Source organism: Pipistrellus kuhlii, unplaced genomic scaffold, assembly GCF_014108245.1.
Source record: "Pipistrellus kuhlii isolate mPipKuh1 unplaced genomic scaffold, mPipKuh1.p scaffold_m20_p_3, whole genome shotgun sequence".
NCBI lineage: Eukaryota > Metazoa > Chordata > Mammalia > Chiroptera > Vespertilionidae > Pipistrellus > Pipistrellus kuhlii.
The window spans coordinates 134,410,467-134,438,040 of record NW_023425529.1 but is presented as its reverse complement, the minus strand read 5'-3'; the positions used below and the strand labels follow the sequence as shown (position 1 = coordinate 134,438,040).

Here is a 27,574-nt window from a genome sequence, read left to right as displayed (position 1 = left end):
TCATGTACCTTTTGGTCATCAAATGTATGTCTTCTTTGGGAAATGTCTTTTTAGATCTACCTGTTTTTTAATCAGTTGTTTGGTTCTTTTGCTATTGAGTTATATTTTAGAGATTAGTCCCTTAACAGATACATGATTTGCAGATATTTTTTTTCCATTCATTAGGTTGCTTTTTCATTTTAATGATGGTTTCCTTTGCTGTGCAGAGCTTTTGAGTGTGATGTAGTTCCACATGTTTTATTTTGATACCTTAAAATGTCAAATGTACAAATTTTATTCAAAGAGCTTGTTTTTCCTTTTTCTATGTAAAGGCAACATCAGATGCTGATCTGAAAGAACATATGGTTGGAATCATATTCAGCAGGAGTAAACTGACTAACTTGCAAAAACAGGTTGGTTCAGATCCATTTCATTATCTTCATCAGTTTTTTTATTATTTTCCAAAATCTATGGAGGCTTTCTTATGCTGACTTTTTTATAGATCCTGCAGAATATATCTGCCTTTTTCTAGAAAGAAAAGAGTAGATTGGCATACCTGCATCACTTTAAAGATTCCTTTTAAGTGTTAACTTTCCTACTTTGCTGCTCTTTGTTATTTATTTTCAGGTAGATTATTTCATTTTGGTGACAAATGCCCAACTATATAAGATTTCATTGTTTGTTGCCTGATTTATTTATTTATTTATTTATTTATTTATTTTTTTGCTGAGTAATTATATTAGCTAAACCAGCATTAATATTTTTAATTATAAGAGGATTGGGAAGTAGCATGGCATTGTTCAAATGTGCTCAAATAACATAAAAATTAGCCCTTTAAAGGTCAAGTAAAATATTGGTTTTAAATTAGCCCATTATTATCCCCTCCAATGTAGCTCAGCAGTTGAGTGTTTACCTATGAACCAGGGAGTCATGGTTTCATTCCTGGTCAGGGCACATGCCAGTGTTCCAGGCTCGATCACTGGTGGGAGGCATGCAGAAGGCAGCAGATCAATGATTCTCTTTCATCGTTGATGTTTCTTTCTCTCCCTCCCTCTCCCTTCCTCTCTGAAATCAATGAAAATATTTTAAAAAATAAATAAATTACCCCATTATTTTAACTTTAAATACCATTAAATAAATGACAATTTTATTTGTGCTTTATCTCTCTTTAACAACTTTTTGTTGAATCTTAGTTGTAAAATGTACTGTTATTTTATATATCACTTAAAAAGTAAATTTGCTGTGTATTAAGTTGTGAATGCCATTAATTAGAAAAATACATTATGAATTTAAATGTTACAATGGAGTTACTACAAGTGATAAAATATAGTAATTTGTGTTTGGTGTCTTAAACCAGCAATTTTCAACCTTTTTCATCTCATGGCGTACATAAATTAATTACAAAAATTATGTGGCACACCAAAATATGTATTATTTGTGAATCTAACAAAAAATAGGTATAATTTTTATTTATTCACACCAAACAGCTGTCGTGTGGCTGTTATGTTTTTATTTGGCAATCGAAGGGAAAAGAGGTGAGTGCCCCTGACTAAACCGTCAGGTATTGCAGTTTTAAAAATTCTTGCAGCACAGTAAACTATAGGCAGGGGCATTAGTAACTTGTATATAAGTAGATTCTCCATATCAGATGATTTAGATATTCAGATTTTTAATCATAGTTCCCCTAGTTTTTAAAAACAAAAGTTTTTAAGACGAGTTGAGAGAATGGTATGATACAGAATTAACTGGGAGGAAAAGTGTTGAGTATCAACTATAATGGTATTCTTGTCTTTTTATAAGAAAACTAGGAGTAGTAAATCAAACTTACAGATATGTTTTTATGTTCTCCTTATGTTACTATGTCACCTTTTAAATAGGTATGTGCTCACATAGTCCAGGCTATTCGCATGGAAGCCACCAGAGTTCGTGAAGAATGGGAACATGCCATATCAAGCAAAGAAAATGCCAATTCTCAGCCCAGTGATGAAGATGCCTCCTCTGATGCTTACTGCTTTGAGCTGCTCTCTATGGTCTTAGCATTGAGTGGCTCTAATGTGGGCCGGCAGTATCTGGCTCAGCAGCTAACTCTGCTCCAGGATCTCTTCTCACTGCTCCACACAGCATCCCCTCGAGTCCAGAGACAGGTGACTGATCATACCACTGCTTTTTTGGCTTATTTTTCTTATTTGAAACATTGTTGAAAACTAAACTAGTGAAATTCCAAACTTTATCAGTTTTATTTTATTTTGTTATGTTTTAGGTTTTTGGATTGTATTTTAACTCCATGCTTTTTATTTTTGACTCATTGTGATGAGAATATGGAAGAGGAAAATAGAGTTTATTTTACTAATGTGCTGTTGTGATAAGAGTGTTCTGGCTATGAGTTTCTTATTACCCTAAGATCTATAATTGAATTTTCCCTCAATCCTAACCAAATAAAAGCATCTTTTTCTTGCTGCCCTGAAGTGGTAATTACCATCTGGGAAATTTTTTTTAAATAGTGTAGAAATCATATTTCTGTACTTCTCAAATATTTGAAGTCATAGAATGGCAGCTATGTTCATTTTAAAAAGTTGGAAACTTTAAAGCACCAGTCTTTAAATGGAATTCTTTCCTTTTATTTTTCTTACCAGGTGACCTCCTTACTAAGACGGGTTTTGCCTGAAGTGACGCCTAATCGTCTGGCCAGCATCATAGGAGTGAAATCTCTCCCCCCAGCAGATATCAGTGATATCATTCACTCAACAGAGAAAGGAGATTGGAATAAGCTAGGTATTTTGGACATGTTTCTAGGATGCATTGCCAAAGCCCTCACAGTACAGCTCAAAGCCAAAGGAACCACCATCACAGGAACAGCTGGAACCACCGTGGGCAAAGGCGTTACAACAGTTACCCTTCCAATGATTTTCAATTCCAGGTTGGTCATTGTGGCTGTTTTATATTAAAATAGAATAGAATGAGCTACTGTTTGGAGAATTAAGACATGTCAAATTCTACCTTATTTGCTTATTCACCAAATAAAAGACATATATACTGACCCATGTATAAAGAATGCTGTATATAAAAGTCATTTTGGGATTACTGGGGGAAAGAGTCTGCAAAATATATGACCTTGGGATAATTCCCAAGTAGAAAAATAATTATAGGCCCTTACCTCACATCATATACAAAAATAAATAAGAATAATTAAAGTTTTATATATTTTTTTAATTCTATTATATACAAGGACAAATCGTAGAATATTTTTGTAATCTTCCATTTGGGAAAACTTTAAATGAAACACAGAACCCAAAAGTCAGAGAGGAAAAGATTCATAGAGTTGACTACATAAAAATGAAAATTAATTGATAGACAATTTCTAAGCAATTAACTTGGAAAAAATATTTAGCCTCTATATAGTGGACAATGAATTATTAGGCATAATATTAGAAGAATGACTACAAATCAATGAGAAAAAGACAACTGATAAATAACAAGAAAAGTGAGTTCAGAGAAGAGAAATTACAAATGCCAGGGAACAAATGAAAAGACACTTAACTGGCAATCAGAGAAATATAGATAAAACAATAGAGAATATCTTTGCATTGGTAGCATTATTAAGAAATAGGCATTTTTTATTAATGTAATGTGGATTGCTACAATCTTTTTGGATGTCAGTTTCATAGCATATCACCATACTTATACATTTCTTTTGACCTACTAATTCTACTTCTACAATTGTTTCCATCAGAGGTATCCATACATGTGCACAGAAATGCACGTGTTTATTCCAGAAATGTGTGTTACATCAGAGAATTGGGAACATGCTAGTAAAAGAGACAATCCATGATATTAAGCAAAAAACATCAGAATGTACAATAATTCAGCATATTGCTTCCTTTATCTTCATAGTCTTGCTAAAGGAAAAAACAGCAGAACTCAACAGTAGTTAACTCAGTGGTATAGTTGACATATTCTGGTGCAAGCTCTTTATTATGTCTATGTGGACAAAGAGTTTGTGGACTATGTATATACATTGAATAGCACTGTTCTAGAAGATGCATACATGAATAATATATAAACATTTCAAAGGAAGCACCTATTAGAATAGCTACTCTCTTGATGTTGAAGACACAGATAATAGGTAATGTGTTGATTAATATTCTTTGAAAAGGCTTTACTTGACTGGATCATTTAAACAATTAAAAATGCTACATAATGAAATAAGAGTTTTTATCTAATTCATCTGTAACTATTACTGACTGGTTTATAAATGCTGACTTTTCATTGTAGTTATATTCGACGAGGCGAAAGTCATTGGTGGATGAAGGGCTCAACTCCTACTCAGATCTCAGAGATTATCATTAAACTTGTTAAGGATATGGCAGCAGTAAGTTCCCATCCTCCTGTTCATTGTCAGTGAAATGCAGTAGAAATCTTATTAAAAAAACAAGCAGCTTATTTTACTGAATTAATATGTCATTAGTATTATTTTGGTTTACTTAAAGGCTCAGTTTAATAGGTTAACTGTTGCACCATTTATCTTTTAGTTATAAATTTGTCGGTTGTGTAAATTATGTTCATTTCAAGCTTCCCAGTTCATTTACTTGAGAATTGTAGCATAAGCCTTCCAAGAATTTGAAACAATAAGTTTATATTCTTTGAACCCTAAAAATTAGCCTGATTCTGAAACAAAAAGGTGGGGGAGGGGGAAATGGGTGTCATCCACAAAGTGGACATTTCTCCTCTTCAGTTTTCATGGCTTATAAAAATTGTACTTTTTTTTATAATATGTTTTTATGGATTTTAGACAGGAAGGTAAAGGGAGAGAAAGAGAGATAGAAACATCAATGAGAGAGAAACATTCATTAGCTGCTTTCTGCATGCCCCCTACTGGGGAAAGAACCCACAATCTGGGCATGTGCCCTGACCAGGAATAGAATCAGCAACCTCTTTCTTGGTGCCTAGGACACTGAGCCACACCAGCTAGACTACTCCTATCTTTAGATGTTGCTTTGTGGGAAGATCTGGGAGTGTGGAGGAAAGGGAATTACTTATCAGAGTACCTTGCTCTTACTGGGTGCTCCATAATGTTAGTTTCCTTACATTCCATTATATCCAGGAGTTCAGCCTGAGGGGGGCAAGATACTCAGATTATAGATTCCTAAGAGATAAAATAGATGGCAGGCCATTTTGATGGAGGAGAAGTTTGAACTGCTCTTTAAAAGATTGATAGAGAAAAAAATAAATAAATAAAAGATTGATAGAACATGGATATGAGATAAGAAAAATTATTCTGGGGAAATATAAGATTCTATCACTTTCCCAACAGCATGGACATTTCCTCAATCAGAAATGGAGAATTTTTTCAGTTCTCAAATAGGCTTTCTCAGGTTCACTTGATGGAAATATTTAGGAAAACTGTTTCAGAACATCTAAATTCTATAGCAATTAAAAGTGCTGGTGGCCGAAACCGGTTTGGCTCAGTGGTAGAGCGTCGGTCTGCGGACTGAAAGGTCCCAGGTTCGATTCTGGTCCAGGGCATGTACGTTGGTTGCAGGCACATCCCCAGTCGGGGGTGTGCAAGAGGCAGCTGGTCGATGTTTCTCTCTCGTCAACGTTTCTAGCTCTCTATCTCTCTCCCTTCCTCTCTGTAAAAAATCAATAAAATGTTTTGTTTTGTTTTTAAAGTGCTGGTGATTGGGGAAAAAGAATAAATAAATAAAATAAATTAAATTAAATTAAAAGTGATGGTGATTGGTAAAAATCAAATTAAGATAGTTATAATTTGAACCCATTTATGCTCTTGGTTTTCAGTAATACTTATCTAAAGCAATTAGCTATATAAATTTCATGTTAATCAACAAGGTTGCATAATCAAAATTTCTCAAGCATAGAAACCTTAGTATAATATTTCTGTTGTATATTTATCAAAATGTAAAAGGAAATACCCTTAAACTCTATAGAATATTAAGAACCTAATTTATTTACTTTGATTTTCTATCATCAAAATAGTGATTAGAAGTTGAATTTTTTAGAGGGTGGTAAAGAACTTTTATTTCAAAACTATGCCCCTTGATTAAAATTTCATTAAAATAAATCTTTCCTTATGGGTGAGAGATGTTATTTCAGAGAGTAGAATTTGCTACTATGACTATACATTTCTGGTTGCTTGTTAAATTATTGTTTCCTGCTCAATAGGGTCATCTCTCTGAAGCATGGTCCCGAGTGACAAAAAATGCCATTGCAGAAACCATCATTGCCTTGACCAAGATGGAGGAAGAATTTAGATCTCCAGTAAGATGTATAGCAACAACTAGGGTAGGTTTTTTTTCATTTGTTCTATATCCTTGCATTTTCTTTTTTCAGTAATAGGTTTGAATAAATAGGTCAGCTTAATTCATATTATTTTCACCAAATATTTATTTAAAACTGAATGTTTTTTTGAATTATGAAGTAAGTATAGTGATTATTAATATTATCTCTTACATGTTCTTTATCACTTGTTCTTGTTATCAGTTAGGAAGCTCAGGATATACTAGTTAGAAAGAGCAGTGTGACAGCATTGGTAAGAAGTAAAACATTAGTTAATTCTGAGAAGTCTGAAAAGGAAGATAAATAATATTTCCCTAGGGCAGAAAAAAAACACACACACACACACACACAATTTGGGCTATGTTACTATTGAGTGTGGCATCTGAAGCAGTTATTCCCTTTTTTTTTTTTTTTTTAGGTGTTTTTTTTTTATTAATCTTTATTATTGAAATTATTACAGATGTCCCTCTTCCACTCCCCCCTCCCCCCATAACTCCCCTCCACCCAGTTCCCACCCCACCTCAGGCTCTCATCACCCTATTGTCCATAGGTGTAATGCACACATGCATATAAGATCTTTGTCTAATCTCTTCCCAGGGTCCCCCTCACCTCCTTTTCCCTCTGAGAATCATCAGTCTGTTCCATTTCCATACTCTTCATTTTATTCCATTCACCAGTTTATCCTGTTCATCAGATTTTTTTTTATTTGTTTGATTTTTAGATTCAATTGTTGATAGATATATATTTGTTGCCACTTAGTTGTTCATTTTTTTTTATCTTTACCTTTTTCTTCTTCCTCCTCCTCTTAAAGAATACTCTTCAGCATTTTATATAATGCTGGTTTGGTGGTGATGAATTCCTTTACCTTTTTTTTGTTTGTGAAGCCCTTTATCTGACCTTCAGTTCTAAATGATAGCTTTGCTGGGTAGAGTAGTAATCTTTGTTGTAGGGTTCTTGATAGTCATCACTTTCAATATTTCTTGCCACTCACTTCTGGCATGGATAGTTTTTGTTGAGAAATCAACTGACAGTTGTATAGGCATTCCCATACAACTCTTGGTGCTTTTAAGATTCTCTCTTTGGCCCTAATCAGTTTGTGGATTGAAAGCTCCCAGATTCGATTCCAGTCAAGGGCATGTACCTTGGTTGCGGGCACATACCCAGTAGGGAGTGTGCATGAAGCAGCTGATTGATGTTTCTCTCTCATTGATGTTTCTAACTCTCTATCCCTATCCCTTCCTCTCCATAAAAAATACAATAATTTTTTTTTTTTTTTAAGAGCATGTACCTTGGTTGCAGGCATATCCCCAGTAGGAGGTGTGCAGGAAGCAGCTGATCAATGTTCCTCTGTCATTGATGTTTCTAATTCTCTATCCCTCTTCCTTCTTCTCTGTAAAAAATCAATAATATATATATATTTTTTAAAGATTCTCTCTTTGTCTTGGTGTGGTCCTCTTTGGGTTTCTCTTGTTTGGGGTTCTATGTGCTTCCTACACTTGTAAGTCTATTTCTTTACCAGGTAGGGAAGTTTCCTGTCATTTCTTCAAATAGGTTTTCAATATCTTGCTCTCTTTCTTCCTCTGGCACACCCATAATTCGGGAGTTGATATGCTTTAAGTTGTCCCAGAGACTCCTTACAACTATCTTCATATTTTTGGATTCTTTTTTCATTTACTCTTCTAGTTGGGTGTTTTTTGCTTCCTCATATTTCAAATCATTAATTTGATTCCTGGGATCCTCTAATCTATTGTTGAATCCTTGAATTTTATTCTTTATGTCAGTCAGTGTATGTTTTTATCTCTTTTTTTTTTTTTTTTCTTTCTCACTAAGATCCTTAAAAGTCTCATTAAGTCCCTTGGAGTTTTCTAGAAGATTCTTGAATAAATTTATAACTGTGGTTTTGAACTCTATATCTAGTAGTTTGCTTTCTTCCATTTCTGACATGTTTCTTTGTATCCAAATTTTGGCTGCTTCTCTGTGTTTCTTTCTATTTATTGGGTTGAGCTGCTCAGTCTCTTTGAGTTGATAGAATGACCTTGTGTAGTAGGTGTCCTATAGGGCCCACTGGTTCAGCCTCCCCAATCACCTGAGGTGGACACTCTAGGTGCACCCTTTTGTGGACTGTGTGCCCAGACTTGGTGTAGTTTGGCCTTGATCGCTGTTGGTGTCAATGGGAGGAATTGACCTCCAAGCCAACTGGCTATGGGGCCAGCTGTGACTACAGTGGGAGAGCTGCTGTGCAAGAGACACCCTTATGGAGTAGGATTTGCTTAAGTGGGGCTTTGGTGCTCACTGAGTCTGCCCCTTGAGTCGCTTATAGATGTGAAGAGTTGTAACCTGGTATGGTTTCAGACTGACCACTGGGCTCTTGAGTCTCCAGGGAGGTGCAAAGTCAGCCACTGCCTGGAGCCACCCAGCAGGAATTACAGAGAGATCTACAGATTCCTCCTCTTTGTATCAGGTTTGGAAGGGCCCAGATGAGGCCTAGCTGTGAAGCAAGGCAGGCTGGTGCTATTGCTTTTGCAGGTCTTGGGCCTTTTTATTGATAGGTTTGGGGCTCCCTTCAGCTTGTTTGACAGGTTTTTAGCCTGAGAAAGGACAGGCCATTGATATGTAAAAGACACTGGGTACAGTTTGGGTGGGTTGTAAATTTGGTGTGGTGAGGTCTCAGGGAATCACCAAGGCGTAGCAAAGAGAAATGGCTTTCAGTCAACTCTGCAACTGGGGAGGACCCAGCGTAGGAACAATGAATGCTTCGAGCATCTTCATGAAAGCTGCCCCCAAGTTCCTGCCCAGATGCCAGACAGTCCAGTTTCTCCTCATATGAGTCTGGGTTCCCCAGAACGTAACCTGGCACTGGAGCTCAGAGGAAGTGGGAAATTGTAAATTCAGTTCATGGTGCTGGCCTTTTAAGAAGAGCAACTGGGTCTCCAGCAGCCTGTGTGTCACTCAGCCCCAATCTGCACTGGTTTTTACAGCCTGTAGTTCTTACTTCTTTTCCCAGCTCTGGCTAGGGGTCTGGTGTGGACCTGGGACTCTTGCTCCTCCCTGCAGCCTCAGCAGAGACAATCTCCCTCCCAATTAAAAAAAAGCGGCCCACGTGGGGGCCAGGCCAGCCCATTCCGTGCCTCTGCACCTCCTACCAGTCTCAGTGTGCTTTCCTCTTTACTCCCCTGGATGTAGGACTTCCATTCAGGCAGCTTTAAGGCAGTTCTGGATGATGGTGGTTCGTATTTTAGTTGTAATTTTGATGTGGCTATGGGAAGCAGAGAGTACAGGTGTTTGCCTACACTGCCATCCTGGTTCTCCTGAAGCAGTTATTCTGACTAATCCTCACCCATTCTTCTCTTTATTCTGTGCTCACTTTTTTTTTTTTTTTTTGGCATATTTTATTTTTATTTTTCTGGCTTTTCTTTCCCTAATTTTCCCTCTCTTACTCTTCATATCTAGTGACACTCCCATATACTTCTTAGAGTTAAGACAGTTAAATTATTTTTTTCAGTAATGAAGAAATATTTAATTCTATGTAAAACTGAATCTTACTCTTTAAGCCTCAAAGTGTTGAACTATTTTTTAGGGCAATTTTTAAAGTTGCTTTATTTGTTAGACACTTATTTCTGACAAAGTGCACAAAGTATAGTGCTAGAACATTAGGGGCATATAGAGACTTATGAGTAACTGTTATTATCTGTAATAATGTAAAATGTACCCAACTACTCATGGGACTGTATAAAATTAAACATCCATGTACCACCTTCCTTGGAATTTAATGCCTCTGACAAATGATAATGGATGGAAAATTTTGCAGGAGTCATTGGAATTCTGAATATGAAAATGCACATATTGCTATATTATTTCGGTAGTAGACCAATCCTCCTATATAATAAAAGGCTAATACGCAAATCAACTGAACAGCAAAACGATCAGTCTCTATCACCAGGGGGCAGAGGCTCAACGTGGGAGCTGCCCCCTGGTGGTCAGTGCGCTCCCCCACAGGGGGGTGCCACTCAGCAAGAAGCTGGGTTAACAGCTGGCAAGCACAAGGGTGGTGGCGGGAGCCTCTCCAGCCTCCATGGCAGCTCTAAGGATATAGGGCATCCCCCAAGGGCTCCCAAACTTCAAGAGGATACAGGCCTCTAGTAAAGGATAACGTTATATATCAGGCAGGAAATAGAATGCTTAATCAGATGAACATTTATTCAGTAAATATTTGAGTGCATACTATGTGTGTGGCACATACAGCAATCATATATGTGTCTGATACCACATCAGGAAATTTTGAGTACCACTGGGTATTTACATATCTCCAGATACAGCTGGAATTTATTAAACTAGTATCATGTGTCAGTCAACATTTTATAAGTCTTTCCTAAGTAGTCAGTGGGATAACAACCTTTCCTTTCAACAGCTCTGGCTTGCTCTAGCATCACTGTGCGTTCTTGACCAGGACCATGTAGATCGTCTCTCCTCAGGGAGATGGATGGGAAAGGATGGCCAGCAAAAACAAATGGTAAGATGAAAATTATTTTATATAAAATAATCTTGTTTTTCTTTATAGTCAGCAATAGCTTAGCTTTTGAAAGAAAAAAAAAAGTACGATAGGTCAAAATACATCATTAGTGGAACTCTTGAAAAATTGTGTCATATTGCCAAAGTTCATCTCACAAGGGTTCTTTAGAATATATTAGGGGTTTTAGGTATATAAAAGAGCTTTCCCCTTCTTCTCTGAGACATGTTGGCATAGTATCAAAATTTCTTTTTAGCCAGACTTTGATTTCATGTCTCAATTTTTGTACTAAAATGTAATCAGTCCTATGGCAAGGAGATAAAGTAGTAAGAGAGGCAATATGACATACCATTTCTTCAGAAATGTACTTAAAGTAGGTTGGATATTTATCTCTTCATTCACTGAAAAAAGACTTTATATGGGCCCTTTCAACACTTACTCATTAATGGTTAAAGTTTCAAAAATGAGTATTTATTCATTTACCATACAGAATGTTTGAATATAATGGGGAGAAATTTTCTCAAGTCACTGAGCAAAATATACATTTTTATTTTATTAATCATTTATTTAGGCCTTTGAGGAAATTTTATAATTTATAATACACTTGCCATCATTCAGTTTAATGTTCAGATTCCAAATTCTTAATAGACTTTTCACTGGTAAAAATAAATTTCATTCAATTTGTGTGAATATTGATGCTTTCTTATTAATCTAATGTAACCTATTGAAATGTCTTATTTTAGCCCATGTGTGATAACCATGATGATGGTGAAACTGCAGCAATCATTTTATGCAACGTATGTGGAAATCTGTGTACTGACTGTGACAGATTCCTTCATCTTCATCGGCGAACCAAAACTCATCAAAGACAGGTGAAGATTTCTGTCTTTACACACAAAACATTATCTAGAACATAAAGTGTATTCAATAACTTTTGTGGGAGACTTGGGGTAATGAGAAAAAATGGACTTGGGAATCACAGCAGCTGTGGCACTAACTGTGTAAATCAAGAGAGTTGTTTAACCTCTCTAAGACATAGTTTCCACATTTATAAAAACAGAACTGTTGTAAATATTAAAGAGAAAATTGGAAATATCTGGAAGTTTTTAGAATGCCTACTTAATAAAAGGCATTATTATTGAATAATTAAATTTATACTCTTTCAGAGTCATAAATATATTTTCCTTTTTCTTAATGATATAATAGGTCTTCAAAGAAGAAGAAGAAGCTATAAAGGTTGACCTTCATGAAGGTTGTGGTCGAACTAAATTGTTCTGGTTGATGGCACTTGCAGATTCTAAAACAATGAAAGCAATGGTAGAATTCCGAGAACACACAGGTACAAGAGGATTTAAGATTGAATCATGCCTGTTGGTTACTATTAAACTAGATGTTAGTTTAAAATTATTTAGTGTGATTAATTGAGTGTATTCTGACAAGTAATTATTATGACAGCATTGACTATATTATTAAATTTATGATACAATGGTAGAAAAGGTATCAAGCTAAAAGTCAGGAAACCTGGTTTGCTACTAACTAGCTGTGTAATCTTGAGCCAGTTATTTTATCTCCAAAACGTGTGTTTTCATTTTGATTTATTTATAAAAATGTAAGTCTGCTATATTCCTAGTTTAGTTATATTAAGTCTTATAAATTCTCAATTTTCAGTACCTCTGTCATCTGCCATTTGACTAACAAGAATTCCTGATGTTAGAATTAGGTATAAACCTGAACAAACTTAACTCTAGTAGTAATAACTTTTCATGCTGTAAAAACATGGTCTTTTTTTTTTTTTCTCAGAGCTGATTGGATTTTTTTTTTATAATCCGACCATGCCATACATAACATTAATAAATGTTCTAATGTTGAATCATCATTGTATTCGTGATGTAAACTATCCTATTTTTAAAATAAAAAAATTTAATGTATTTTTATTGATTTCAGAGAGGAAGGGAAAGGGAGAGAGAGATGGAAACAGCAATAATGAGAGAGAATCATTGATTGGCTGCCTCCTGCACGCCCCACACTGGGAATCGAGCCCACAACCTGGACATGTGCCCTGACCGGAAATCATGAGCTCTGGGTTCATAGGTTGACACTCAACCACTGAGCCACACAGGCCAGTCTAAAAAGGATATTTTAAGTTCCTTGAATTACTATTATATTTAGAATTTTTGTATCTGTGTTTATAAATGATCTTGGTCTATATTTTTCAATCTTCCTGTTCTTTTTCATGTCATCCTATTATTGTTTTTATGGGTCAGTTCCTTCTTTATTTCAAAATGTAAGTTTCTTTCCAAATATTCTATTATCTCTACTTCTTTGGGTGGGAATTCTGTTTTTCAAGTTTCATATTCTCTGATGAGGTTTTCTCCAAGGAAATTTTAATATTGCAATTGTGGAAAGCTCTATTTCCCTTTGTTTTATATTTTTTTATTTAGTTTTTTGTGTTATATTTTGTCTGGTATTGTGCATTTTTAGGGGGGGGGGGGGGGCTTGCCATATTTGCCCAACCTGCTATCTTGACTAGAAGTATAATCTTTTTTTTTTTTTTTTTTACTGAAAAAGTATAAATGAATCAGTTAATAATTTATTTGGCTTTAAGTGTAGCTCTTCAGTTTCTTATCCCTTTTCTTGTGTAATTTGTAATTAGTGTACCTTCGGCTTGTAATTGCCAGGTTGATTTCCCAGTGGTGACAACTAATACAAACTTGGTTTGCTTGTTTGTTTTTAATGAGTTATATTAAAATATTAGGAAATATTCTTCAGAAGGATTTTCTTTTTCTCCTCGAACCTAGGCAAACCCACCACAAGTAGCTCAGAAGCATGCCGCTTCTGTGGTTCCAGAAGTGGAACAGAGTTATCTGCTGTTGGCAGTGTTTGTTCTGATGCAGACTGCCAGGTGAGTATCCCAGTAAGGAGAGCACATAGTCCCACATGACATCTTTACTTCATAAAAGTAAGAGTTCCATCTCAGCATCATTTGTCTTCTAAATTAGAGTGGTACTCATGTTATGAATTGAATGCTTTATCAAAGCTGGCTAATGGGTAAAGATAAAGCACCCGAGCCCCAAACCAGATTCCTTTTGTATGTGTTTCCCATCAGCCATTGGAGTATACTATATAGTTAACTTTTACTTATGTGATAGAAATTTAATCTATGGGCTGTATTTCCTTTGTCTCTTATAGGTATTTTATTCACTTATTTTTCTAAAATAAATTTCCAGTACCTGAAAGTTCTTTAGTCTTAAACAACTATGCACATTCCATGTTATGAAGATTTTTTATTCTTGGTAAACCTCATCCATGGATATTTTTCCCATTGATTTTTAGAAAGTTGAGGGGGATGAGGGAATATGAGAGAGAGAGAGAGAGAGAGAGAGAGAGAGAGGGAGGGGGGGAGAGAGAGAGAGAGAGAATATGAATGAGAATGGGAATGGGAAGCATATCACTTGATTGTATGTGCCATTGACTGGAAATCAAACCCACTACCCTTGGTGCATGGGATGATGCTCCAACCAAGTGAGCCGCACTGGCCAGGGCTATCCAGATATTTGTGATGCCTCCATTTAGTTAACAGGAATGTAGATAGTGTCAAAATAGTGAAAGATACCTGTATTTTATTTAATCCCCATTTTGGCCAGGGAGTGGGTGGTAATGGGGAGATAGTTGATCTGTGGCTATGCATAATAACAAATAGATTAAATTTATAATTCACTTTTTATCAGCATTCCCTTTATGTGGAGTGAAAATTTTTCAAATCACATTAAAACAAAAATAGACTTTATTAATAATCTAAATTATATTCAAACAAAGAATAAAAATCACTTTATTGTAACTTAGCCTTAATATGTATTTCCTGTGGAAAAAAATACCTTGGGAAATTAATATAATGGATATGATTACTAGGATGTGTGCTTCTTTTCTATATTTTGTGTGCCATTGCAATTTATTTTTAATAGGAATATGCTAAGATAGCCTGTTGTAAGACACATCCTTGTGGCCATCCATGTGGAGGTGTGAAAAACGAAGAGCATTGTCTGCCCTGTCTGCATGGCTGTGATAAAAGTGCCACAACACTGAAGCAAGACGCTGATGACATGTGCATGATATGTTTCACTGAAGCACTCTCGGCAGCACCAGCCATTCAGGTGGTCTCAGCTTTTAAAGTATTAATTGTGTCTAGATTATCATTGGGAGAAAATGTCCCATTAATACCTACCAGTTTATTAAAGAGAATATCCTGTTTACATTCTGTGTGTTTAGCTTTAATTTGTGATTTGTATGATCCTACATAATCAATAAAATGTTCAAAAGGAATGAAAAACAGATTATCCAATATCTACTCTTTTTTTTTAATTTTCAATCTAGAATGATACTTAATAGCATTATATAATTGATCTGTACATAATGATGCAATGATACATACCTCTATACATAATGTACATACATATTAATAATACAGAAATTACTACTTGCTAAATATCTTTTTATACTTTTACTGGTTGCTTATTTATATTTCCAGTTCTTATAATTCCAAGGTAATATTCTCAAAAATAAATCTTAAATCTCTAAGTCAGTAGTTTCCTCTTCTTTTTATAAGATACAGAAGTGAGTAATTTTGCATTTTTCCTAACCCAGCTTACTCTCTATAATGTGGCATTAATATATGTGTGCTAAAATATTGGGAGCACCTGAAGATTTAGTTAATGTCCTATGAATAGTGGGAAAGTGCTAAAATACCATTGTACTAAATTGGTTGCTTTTTCTCTTATCTCCTTTCAATAGCACCATATATTGATAATCTGCCAGTCACTGGTGTTTATCATTGTTACATTTGCTTATATTCTTCTCTTTTCTTTATTTAAGCTGGACTGTAGTCACGTATTCCACTTACAGTGCTGTCGACGGGTTTTGGAAAACAGATGGCTTGGTCCAAGGATAACATTTGGATTTATATCTTGTCCCATCTGCAAGGTATGGAAAGAATCAGAAATTATCTACTTTCTATTTACTTTCATCTTTATCTTCATCTTTCATCTTTCAGAATAAACTGTCAATGTTTACTCAGTGTCCTTACCAGCTTCCTTTTTTTTTTTTTTTTAATATATTTTGTTGATTTTTTTACAGAGAGGAAGGGAGAGGGATAGAGAGCTAGAAACATCAATGAGAGAGAAACATCAACCAGCTGCCTCCTGCACACCCCCTACCTGGGATGTGCCGTAACCAAGGTACATGCCCTTGACCGGAATCGAACCTGGGACCTTTCTGTCCGCAGACCGATGCTCTAACCATTGAGCCGAACTGGTTTCAGCAGCTTGCTTTTTTTTTACAACCATCCCCCATCAATTTCTGCTCTCTTTATCCAAGTGGTACTTAAGAATATAATAGATCTCTCTATTATGATGCATTTCAAAATAGCAATTTCCAATTAAAAGCTAGTTAAGCATACTGCATCATAAAATTCATTTAGACATCATCAAGCATTGACAGGCATGCATCTCTGCTTTCAGACCCCCTGAAAATTCACGTCATGTGACATGACAAGGGTAACTACCAAAAAGAAGAATGAGCCTGTGGTGCTTGTAGGTACTGCTACCTGCCATTAAAGAGTAAAAGCTGAACTTTCAGTGCCATTAAAATAATTTTAGAGCTCAAATAAGAAAATGTTTTACCCATCTCTACAAAGATAGTAATAAGCAAAGTAGCAAATTGTTTTGGCAAGCTAATAATGATTTTTTTAAAAAAAAAATATTTAAGAATGTGATTAGCAATGCCATCTCTATTAATTCCTTCCCCCCCCCCCCCCATTTAGTTCTCCTTATTTTCCTCATATTTGCAGACTGATATGTAGGGTAGTATGGAAAGGCTTAACATAATCATTGCTTAGGTAAACTGAGAAATAATAAAAAAGGATTGTAATATTTGCTCTCTCATCATATAATGCCACCAAAAAAAGTCACATGTAAGTGGTATAGAAAATACTACCTGCTTATTTCTACCACCTGACATTCTACTATAGCTGCAAGGAACACACAGAGAAAGGGTGTCTTATTTGTGGCAGCAAGGTAATAACCTTTTATTCCCAAAACAGCTAAGGCAGCAGGAGATATGTTTCATATTCAGAAATATGAAGCTAATAAAGTGGAATTTTCACATTCTGTGCCCCACTTACCTCTATTCTCCCTGTGAGGCTTACGAGGACTTTACAAGATTATTTTTAAATGGCATTTTATTTAGAAACTAGAGGCCCAATGCACGAAACTCATGCAAGGGGCTCAGCCCCACCAGTGTGGCAGCTGCCTCAGCCCCCATCCGCCGCTACTTAGTCCGGTAGGATCCCCTGTCTAATTAGCATATGACGCTTTTATTATTATAGATCTTTTCATTACCTCCTAGCACAATGCTTCAGCACTTTGGTACACAATGTTTGTATAATAGAATTAATAAATAAATGGCTCTCTTAATAGATATTCTTTTTTAAATTTCAGAACAAAATCAATCATGTAGTATTAAAAGACCTGCTTGATCCAATAAAAGAACTCTATGAGGATGTCAAAAGAAAAGCCTTAATGAGATTGGAATATGAAGGTCTGCATAAGAGTGAAGCTATAACAACTCCTGGTGTGAGATTTTATAATGACCCAGCTGGCTATGCCATGAATAGATATGCATATTATGTTTGCTACAAATGCAAAAAGGTATGCTATAAATTATACTAAAAATTTTTAAGAACTAGAGATTATATGATTAAAAGGTTGAATTTTGTATACTGATATTCAGTTATTCTTACATCTTAAATCTGAAGTTAAAAATGAGAAAGCTTGGTACTGTGTTTCAAGTTTAATTTATTTACTTAATTTTGGGGGGATTTTTTTTAACCTATACACATTATTTCCAAAACATAAAATATTTCTGTACACAAGCTACTTCCCATCAGTAATAACCTCCTGTTTTCCAAATCCAGGTGGTTCTTGAATAAATTTCTCTTACTTGACTCTTTTGAGCATTTTCTCCTTAAATTCTTACTTCCTTGGCTTTCAAGACAACATGTTTTTTATATCCTCCTTCCTTTCTGGTCATTTGTCTTGAATCCCTCCTATGATGTTTTTGCATTCACCTACCCTTAACATATTTGTTTCACCAGCATTCAATCCTTGGCTAATAATACCTCCTTATCTTTGATTTACTTCCTGTACACCCATGCCTTTGCCAACCACCTATAATGTTATGATCTTCCAATATCTTTGCGATTTAGATACAAATGTCCATCTGCCTTTCAGACATTTGAATTTCTCTCACATACTTCAAAGTCCATATGTCCAGTATTGTATTCAAATTTGACTCTCTGATTCTCCAATGTTAATTTACAAAGTCTTGTCAATTTTGTTTCCAAATGTCTTGAGAGTTTTTTCCCCCCGATGATTTTCTTTGGTAATCACAGCAGCTTTCTTTACTGTACTGCTTTTGTGGAGCCCCTATCGCCTCCATGCCATCCTTTATACTTACACTGCTATTCATAGGGTACTATTTCTCAAATCTGATTGCATCATTGTTTTGCTTATAAGCCTGTAAACCTGTCCACCCTTCATCTCATCCCCCAAGCTGCTACCCTTTGCACCTTGTGCTATAGAATATTGAACAACTTCTCAAACTTGGCCATGTCTCCTTGCTCACTGACACTTCCATGCCATCACTCAGGCAGTTTCTCTTCATGAAATGCTCTTCCCTACCTCTCTACCTTCTGCTCTGCATTTTACTCTCACCTGCCGCCTACTTACACATATGCTAAACTATCACTTTTGTATTCATATCACGTTTCATCTCCTCTGCACTCTGCCCACACTTACCCATCCATCACATGATTTAGAAATCTAGTATACATCCATCATAGCCCTCATTATTCTGCATTATGATTACTGATTCACTTATCTCTCTGCCTCACTTGTTAAGTTCCATGAGGACAAAGACTATATTTTTTCATTTCTCTGTCTCCACTACAGGCACTTTATTAGACACTAAATTAATTAGAAAATGAATAAATGAACAAAGGAATCAATAAATGAAAGATGTACTCCCAGTGTAGCAAAAAGAAAATATAGATAATGAAGGGAAGGATAAATAGGTGGTAGCCAGAAAGCAAAACAAATACACATACACCCAAAGAAAGACAATACTGTGTATTTGTGAATTATATTGTTACAAATAATAATACATTATTTATGGGTATATAATGTACTAAACATCATAAATGAATATTGTGTCACCATGAAAATGGCAGTCAAATCTCCAGGAAGCCACACTAGGAATCCAGAGAAGTATAAAAGCCAGAATAGACCCTAGGACAAATGAAATATTTCTGAGGCCAAATTTAGCTAGTGGAAGACCATTTAATAATTGTATCAGTGCAGCCTGTCTTTTAACCTGTTTTCTAGTACATATAATAGATTTATATTGACTCATCCTGCTTATCCTCATTTTTTTTTTTGGCTATGGGACATGTGCGTGTAGATTGTCACAATTATAATTGACCTCATTTGTTTTGTACCCAGAGCAAATTCAGATAAATCATTTGTTATAATCTGTATTAGATACTGTTCAGTTTTTGCATATAATAAGTATGAGCAGTATTCTGAGAAGAATTACCTATTTTGCTTTTTAAAAAATATTATATGATTAAAATTGATTTTTTTTCTTTCCCATTAGCCTGAGGATTATAATTCTGTACTAATATTTACATTAGGCTTATTTTTCGCTCTACATTGAAGAAGTTCTAAACATATTTTTAGAGCAATAAAAAGAAATATGTTATTTACAATTTCAAAATGATGAAAGACTATTTAAACTTTGCCCTAAAAATGCAGTTTTTCTTTATTTCTTAATGTCCTATTTTGATATTTGGAATATTGTATATATATTTTTTATTTTGCTCTGACAGTACAGTGTTTGAACTTCGTACTGTAAGCATGAATTCATTCTAGAATTGAAAGACCGTAGCTTTATTTCTCACCCTGCTGTGCCCTCTGGGCAGCAATGTAGGCATCCACTTGACATGCCAAGGAGTGTCTAATAGACAATATTATGATATTTCCCAAGATCTCTTGATCTTATATCCACTATGCCCAAATTATAGGGCAGTCTTTCCCTGCTGTAATGTCACTGCATTTTTTCCCCTAGGCATATTTTGGTGGTGAAGCTCGCTGCGATGCTGAGGCTGGACAAGGAGATGACTATGATCCCAGAGAGCTCATTTGTGGTGCTTGTTCTGATGTGTCCCGGGCTCAGGTGGGTAGACCATTTTATTAGAAAGGACAACTTAGAAACATTAAACCTCTAATCTTTTAAAATAATAATATAACCAGTATGGTGGAAATGGCATGGCAGGTTTTTCTCCCAGCATTTTCTGATGTTTGTACAGCAATGTATAATTTTTCAACTTATTCATATATATTATCTATTTTTTTTAATATATATTTTATTGATTTTTGTACAGAGAGGAAAGGAGAGAGATACTTAGAAACATCAGTGAGAGAGAGTCATCGATCAGCTGCCTCTTGCACACCCCCTACTGGAGATGTGCCCGCAACCAAGGTACATGCCCTTGACCAGAATCGTACCCGGGGCCCTTCAGTCCCCAAGCCGACACTCTATCCATTGAGCCAAACCGGTCCTGGCATATTATCTATTTTTGATGGGATTTGCATTTTATACTTTTGTCTCCCATAAAATAATCACCAAATTTCACACTTTTAGATTTTCTCCTCTTCAATGAAATAAATCTTCATAGTACATCTATGAGGTTGATAGATAAATGAAATATTAATTTTTCAACTTGACTGACCAGAAAACATTCACAAGGAAATTAAGAGGCTAGTTTATATAATAAATAAAATTAGTTATGATGGAACTGGGATTAGAACTTGAAGCTTCTCCAGATCTTTTGGGCAAAGCCGCACATTTATTAATTATTTTTTAATGTGGGTATCATTAATTTTTCAATCAGTTTTTAGAGTGTGCGTACTCAAAATAGGAATCGCTGAGTTATATATATGACTATTTTAAGTATAATGAAATAGGTTCACTAAAATCTTGTGTCTATTTTCTTTTGCTATAGATGTGTCCGAAACATGGCACAGACTTTTTGGAATATAAATGTCGCTACTGCTGTTCCGTGGCTGTCTTTTTCTGTTTTGGAACAACACATTTTTGTAATGCTTGTCATGATGATTTTCAAAGGATGACTAGCATTCCTAAGGAAGAACTACCACACTGTCCTGCAGGTATGCTTTTAGTTTTTTAAATATGATTATTATTTAATGATTGCACAAGTGGCAGAAACCTAGTTGACACTATCCTAAAGAACCCAAGGGGTTCCTTGACTTTATGAACTTCTACTTTCTGAGTGAAGTAAAAAGATCCTCATCACCAGTGGGGTTGGGAACCATAATAGAGCAGATTGCTTTGAGGATGAGACGGAAGTCAACTAAAGATTAGTAAAAGGGTTACTGTTTGACACCAAAGGGCCATGTGAAGTTTGAAATTATAATGGCCTAGAGGCCCGGTGCACAAAATTTGTGCACGAGGTGGGAGGGGGGAGTGTCCCTCAGCCCAGCCTGCACCCTCTCCTATCTAGGACCCCTTCAGGGATGTCCAACTGCCCATTTAAGCCCGATCCCAGTAGGTAGGTAGGATTAGTCTAAATGGGCAGTCTGACATCCCTCTTACAATCTAGGACTGCTGGCTCCTGCCTGCCTTCCTGATCGCCCCTTACCACTTCTGCCTGTCAGCCTGACCACTCCCTAACCACTCCCATGCCAGCCTGATTGATGCTAAACTGCTCCCCTGCCAGTCTGTTTGCCCCCATCTGCCCTCCCCTGCAGGCATGGTCACCCCTACCTGGTCTCTCTCCCCCCCCACAACCGCTCTACCCTGCAGGCCTGTGTGTCCCCCCCCCCCCCCAACTTCCCTTTCCTACAGGTTCAGTCACCCCCAACTTCCCTCTTCTGCTGGCCTGGTCACTTCTAACTACCCTCCCCTGTAGGCTTAATCACCCCCAACTGCCCTCCCTTGCAGGCCTAGGCCCTCCCAACTGCCCTCCCCTGCTGGCCAACTTGTGGTGACATCTTGTGTCCACATGGAGGCAGGATCTTTGACCACATGTGGGCACCCATCTTGTGTTAGAATCATGATCAATTTGCATATTGCTCTTTTATTAGATAGGATAGAGTCCTGGTGCATAGGTGGAGGCTGGCTGGTTTGCCCTGAAGGATGTCCCAGATCAGGGTGAGAGTTCCCTTGGGGTGTGGGACAGCCTGGGTGAGGGACCTCTGGTGGTTTGCAATGCCCCCTGGTAACCCAAACAATGGCCCTGGTATCTGGGGTTTATTTATCTTCTACTATTGAAACTTTGTAGCCTGGAGCAGAGCTAAGCCTTCCGATTGCTCCTTCACAGCAGCCATTTCTGTTGGGGTTTATTTACCTTCTATAATTGAAACTTTGTAGCCTTAAGCTGAGGCCAGGGCAGATGGAAAGCTTTGCTTTCTCCATCGCCAGGGGAAACCCTAGCCTCCTACTCTTTCCAGCTCCCTGGCTGTCGCCATTTTTGTTGGAATTTATGTATCTCCTATCATTGAAACTTTGTAGCATTCAGTAGAAGTCTGGGCCAGCAAGGGCAGACAGAAAGAGAAACACAAGCCTCCTGCCTGCTCTCTGTGGCTGCAACCATCTTGGTTGGGTTTATTTGCATATTTGTGCCTGATTGGCTGGTGGGCGTGGCTTGTGAGTGTAGCAGAAGTATGGTCAATTTGCATATTATTTATTTATTTATTTGTTTTTAATATATCTTACTGATTTTCCACAGAGAGAAAGGAAGAGGAATAGAGAGTTAGAAACATCGATGAGAGAGAAACATTGACCAGCTGCCTCCTTCTCACCCCCTGCCAGGGATGTGCCTGCAACCAATGTACATACCCTTAACCGGAATCGAGCCTGGTACCTTTCAGTCCACTGACGGACTCTCTATCCACTGAGCCAAACCGGTTTCCATATTACTCTTTTATTAGAGAGGATAACAGAACCATTTAAAGCGATTTTGTGTTGTTGTTTTTTAAAAAGCCTGGAGCAGGCACCATAAAGTGGACAACTGGTTTAATCTAGAATGGGAACTGGCAGTAGTGAGCATCAGATAGCCAAGAGAATTAAAGAAGCTACTGAAAATACAGGAGAAATGATTATCTGTGCAAATTAGGCTGAGAAAAGTCAAGATGAAATTTAAAAGAGACATAGTTTGGAAGAGGTTAGGAGGCTGGTGATTCATAGTGAGATGGAATATGAGGCTTAATGTAGTGGGAGAAGTGGAAGAAGAAGTAAATTTTGCATGAGATGTATCTGAAATTACTGAAGAGAAATTTGCATGAGATGTATCTGAAATTACTGAAAATACATACAGAATTACATACACCACAATAGACAATGTTGTTAAAGCTGGGAAACACATACTTTCATCCATTGCTTTATCAGAGTGCAAATGTAGCCCCTGAGGTGCCTCTCAAAATTTCAAATACATCTACCCTTCAACATTCCCACTTCTGGGGGATATACCTACATATGTGAAGAAAATAAACAAGGAAAAATGTGCAAGGTTATTCACTGCAGCATTGCTTGTAATAACAAAAATTCATAAATGATACAAGTATCCACTACGGGGGGGGGGGGGGTGTTAAACACTAACTAATATGCACCTTTAAAAAAAGAAGACTGAGGATGGAGTTTCTATATACTGATATGGAAAGATCTATAGAAGTGTTAAATGAAAAATTAAATTTTAGAAAGTACATATAGTATGCTGCCTTTGTAAGAAAGGAAGAAATGAATATATATATGTTTATATTTGCATAAAAACACTGGAAAGCTATACAAAAAATTAATAAAGTTGGTTAATACTGGGGAAAACAGGGAAGATGGGAGAGAAATAGGGGGAGGTAACGTCTTACTGATTTTTAAACCATGAGAGATACATTATATGGTCAGAAACAAAGATGGTAAGATAGAGAGAGTTTTTAAAGTAAGGCTACTTTTTGCTACTTACTCATGTGAAATAAAAATTGTTACTGTTCCACCTCTAAAAACCTTCTTTTGAAAAAGCAGAAGTATTGGACTTTAAGAGAAGCAGGATCACAATAATGTGAGTGCTTAGGATAATGGCCAAATAGAGATGTGAGCCATCATTAGTAGGAGGAAGGTCTGGAGGTCAGCAAGTGAAGGGAATGAAAAGGGGCCAGGCAGTGTTCTCTCTCCATTTGAGCTTGAAAGGAAGAGGGATTATTGAATGAAGGTTGTAGGTTAGTGGTCTGGAAATAAAGGAACCAGAAAAGTTAATCTTGCTTCTTGCCCTTATGACATGTTAGGACTTGGGAGATAAATAATTTTTAAAATACTAAAAACAAAAAGGGAGTTAGTGTTGAAACAAGTGTTGCAGCGGACACAGTACTGCAGGTAGTCACGAGAGGAGGAGGATGGGCCAGGCAAAGGCAAGGCCTCCAGTCATACATGCACGTGATCATCCAGGTCAGCCAACAAAAAGGGACTTTGTCCTGTAAACAATTGTGAATCACAGGAATGAGGCAGGAGAGGTGGTAGAAGGAAGAAACTGGCATTGATCCTGGGCATTTTCACATATATTTTCTCCCCTAATTTTTACAGCCTACAAGGTAGTAGATAGTAGTATTCTCCACATTCACAAATTGGAAATCAAGGCCTAGACAGGTTAAATACCTGGCTAAGATCATACCCTTAGATTAAGGTATGCTTTTCCTGTCTCTCATATTCTGCTCACTTATCCATTCATTTAGAGAACTGTAGATAATCAAAGGAGAACTCACAGTGAAATTAGGGAAGCTGGCTGTCCAGCTTATTTAGAAATACAGAAGGGTCAATTCTCTAACCACTGTCAACCATTAATTTTAATGAATATGTGGATGAAAACAAGATTCTGAGAGGATGTGGGCCGGGCTGAGGAATGCCTCCAACCAACATACACGAATTTCCTGTACTGGGCCTCTAGTTTTATATAAAAAAAAATCTCTGTATTTTCTCATCCAGAATAATTTCCTACTAGACTAAATTGAGGAATTTTTGTGACCATTTTTGTTCATTGCTCTTTACTTTAAAATGATGAACCAAATTCATCAATAGTGTTTATCTCTAGGCAGGATGCTGTGGTTAAAGGACCATGTCCCTTCTTCAACATATGTATCTGGTGTGTTGAGTTTTTTATGGGGAACATTTTTACTTTTGTGGTTAGAGAACAAATACTTTTGTTATTTTATATTTGCATATTCATTGTCACATTATTTCTCTGAATAACTTACCAGTGATTTATATTTATATGAATATATTTTAATTATATTATTTTGCCTCCTTCAAAACTTATACAGGTCCCAAAGGCAAACAATTAGAAGGAACTGAATGTCCACTCCATGTTGTTCATCCACCTACTGGGGAAGAATTTGCTCTGGGTTGTGGAGTGTGCAGAAATGCCCACACTTTTTAAAACGCTCAGATTCCGTTGTCTGTGGATAGAAAAGTTGCCTTCATCCCCCAAGCAGATGTGGTGAAGTTTAAACTGCTCAGGATAAGGACGGGACCATTTTTACATCCATGAAAATGAACATTCACAGTGCAAGAAGGATGCCAAATACCATGTACATAATACTTGCTATGGAGAGTTTCCCCATTAGTTTGGTTTATTTTCTTTTGAGCCAAGACATCAAACTCGTGAGGTGTTTGCATGTGGCCATTACCGTCATTGGCCTGTGAAGCATTGGACATTTATAGATAATTGATATAGAAAGAATCACCATGCTCATGGACTAAGAATGATGCTGGCTTTCAAGCAAAAAAGAAAAATAATCATTGTTTATTGTATACTGCCTTTTTGTAATCCTGTACAATTGCATCACGGGTGGGGATAAAAAGAAAAATATTCTGGTTTATTTCCTAGACTGTTATTTAAAAAAAAAAAAATTGTGTTAGGATGGCATATAAATGTAATAAGTATCACAATGTAAATAAAGATATCAATGTTTGTCCTCTATAATAATTACTAAATTACAAATGCAGTTTCATTTAAACTTCTAGGTTACGTTTGAGCCTGAAATTTTAATGAAGTGCAATACTGAGTGTGCCTCATTATCTTGCAGCTGTAAACATATTGGAATGTACATGTCAATAAACCACTGTACATTTTTATACAGTGATAAAGCATAAAACTTGTGTAGAGTGTTGCTTGAGAAACAAAATTTAAATATCTTTAAGGTCTAAAACTCCATCCAGTTTTCCTAGGAGAGAAAGCTACACAGCACAATCATGAGGTGCATAACTATTGGGGAAAATAAGAGTAGTAATGAAGTACAATGTTGGCATCTTAATTGAACACTGAGTAAAAGACACATGTGTTTAGGAAACTGACCAACCTCTACCTTATTAATCAGTACCTTTCAGAACTTTTCAAAGAGTAATCAACAAAAGGCCCCCTCTGTGTAAATAAGATGCATTTGAACCATCACTGTAAAATAAATAATGCTTTAAAAAAATACTTCAAGAGAAGGTTATTCAAACTTTTTTCCTTTGTGGTGAGTAACAGTGCCTTAACATTGCAAGCAATTTCTAATTGCCCAAAATGTATAAAGGCAAGAGTAATTTATTGTCATTTAGGGCACTATAGTGGTCTCAAGCCAAGCTGAAAGGGTTGCAGGCAGGTCTTGTTCAAGTCTAACCCCTAGATTACTTTGGGCTAATATTCTGTGAAAAAAAAACAGATGATGTGATAGAAACTGACTACCTATAGCTCCTGGGTTACAAATTCAAGCACCCAAGGAAGAGAGAAAGCTGACTATAAACAGTTTGCTTTTTATTATCATATGCATTGGCAATACTAAATAGGGTCAGTAATAAAATATTTTTCCCTGCTGGACCAAACTATTCAGTAGCTACCCTCTTCCCCCCACCACCACAAATGAAAAATGTAAATAAGTATTTACTGATTAAAAAAAGTACAAATTTTTTCCAAAAAAAAAAAAAGATGAACATCTATATAAATAAAAGCCCAGCAACTGAATGGCGGAATGACCAGAATGACCACCAGAAGCTGCCCCCTGGTGGTCAGTGCACCCCCTCAGTAGGAACACCGTTCTGCTGACTAGATGAGCACCACTCAGATGGCAGGTCCACAGCTGCTTGGCCTACCGGGATGAGTGGCACTCCCACAGCAAGCCAATCCCCACAGGCCATGCCCCCACCACTGCATGAATCCATGCACTGGGCCTCTAGTTTATAAATAATAGGGAGGAAGCATTTGATAGGTGTGCCAAAATCTTTGTCTTCTTTAAGGAGAGGATAACTTATAATGAATTAAAAAGGGACTATACTTGGAGTTTAAAGTTTTAATATGGCATAATATATAGGGTGTCTACAAAAAAAAATGTATACAAACACTTTGAATAGTTATAAAGGTGATGTTTATTAAAATACATTCATTTTCAAAATTGAGATATCAGCCCTTAAAGTATGTGAATACATTTTGGAGGGACACCCGGTATACTCCTTATGTTTGCTGATTTAACGTGTTTTGCTGATCATTTATAATGTTAACCTAGCTTTAAATAAATGGGCCTGCATTTGATTTTTTTTTTCTTCCTCTAATTATCATGGCCAGTCTTAAAACTTCCTATTGTCCTTCATCCAGTCACTGAGGGACCTAAAAAAATGTTGCAAAAACAGATGCAATCATATTTT

The 27,574-nt window shown here is 36.4% G+C and overlaps 1 protein-coding gene across 17 annotated transcripts in view; it reads left to right on the top strand.

Moving 5' to 3' along the window:
- The window catches only part of MYCBP2 (MYC binding protein 2), a 256,367-nt gene extending 230,318 nt beyond the window's left edge, over positions 1-26,049 (top strand). For all 17 annotated transcript variants that reach the window (XM_036455729.2, XM_045588714.1, XM_036455734.2 and 14 more), the window contains 15 exons: positions 312-392; positions 1,857-2,123; positions 2,613-2,896; positions 4,252-4,348; positions 6,160-6,279; positions 10,682-10,783; positions 11,524-11,652; positions 11,987-12,119; positions 13,579-13,682; positions 14,743-14,931; positions 15,650-15,757; positions 17,272-17,481; positions 19,958-20,065; positions 20,895-21,060; positions 25,216-26,049. In XM_036455729.2, the coding sequence (XP_036311622.1) occupies positions 312-392; positions 1,857-2,123; positions 2,613-2,896; positions 4,252-4,348; positions 6,160-6,279; positions 10,682-10,783; positions 11,524-11,652; positions 11,987-12,119; positions 13,579-13,682; positions 14,743-14,931; positions 15,650-15,757; positions 17,272-17,481; positions 19,958-20,065; positions 20,895-21,060; positions 25,216-25,331 (2,214 nt within the window). In that variant the 3' untranslated portion in view covers positions 25,332-26,049. The remainder of the gene's footprint in view (positions 1-311; positions 393-1,856; positions 2,124-2,612; positions 2,897-4,251; positions 4,349-6,159; positions 6,280-10,681; positions 10,784-11,523; positions 11,653-11,986; positions 12,120-13,578; positions 13,683-14,742; positions 14,932-15,649; positions 15,758-17,271; positions 17,482-19,957; positions 20,066-20,894; positions 21,061-25,215) is intronic.
- The last annotated feature ends 1,525 nt before the right edge of the window (positions 26,050-27,574 follow it).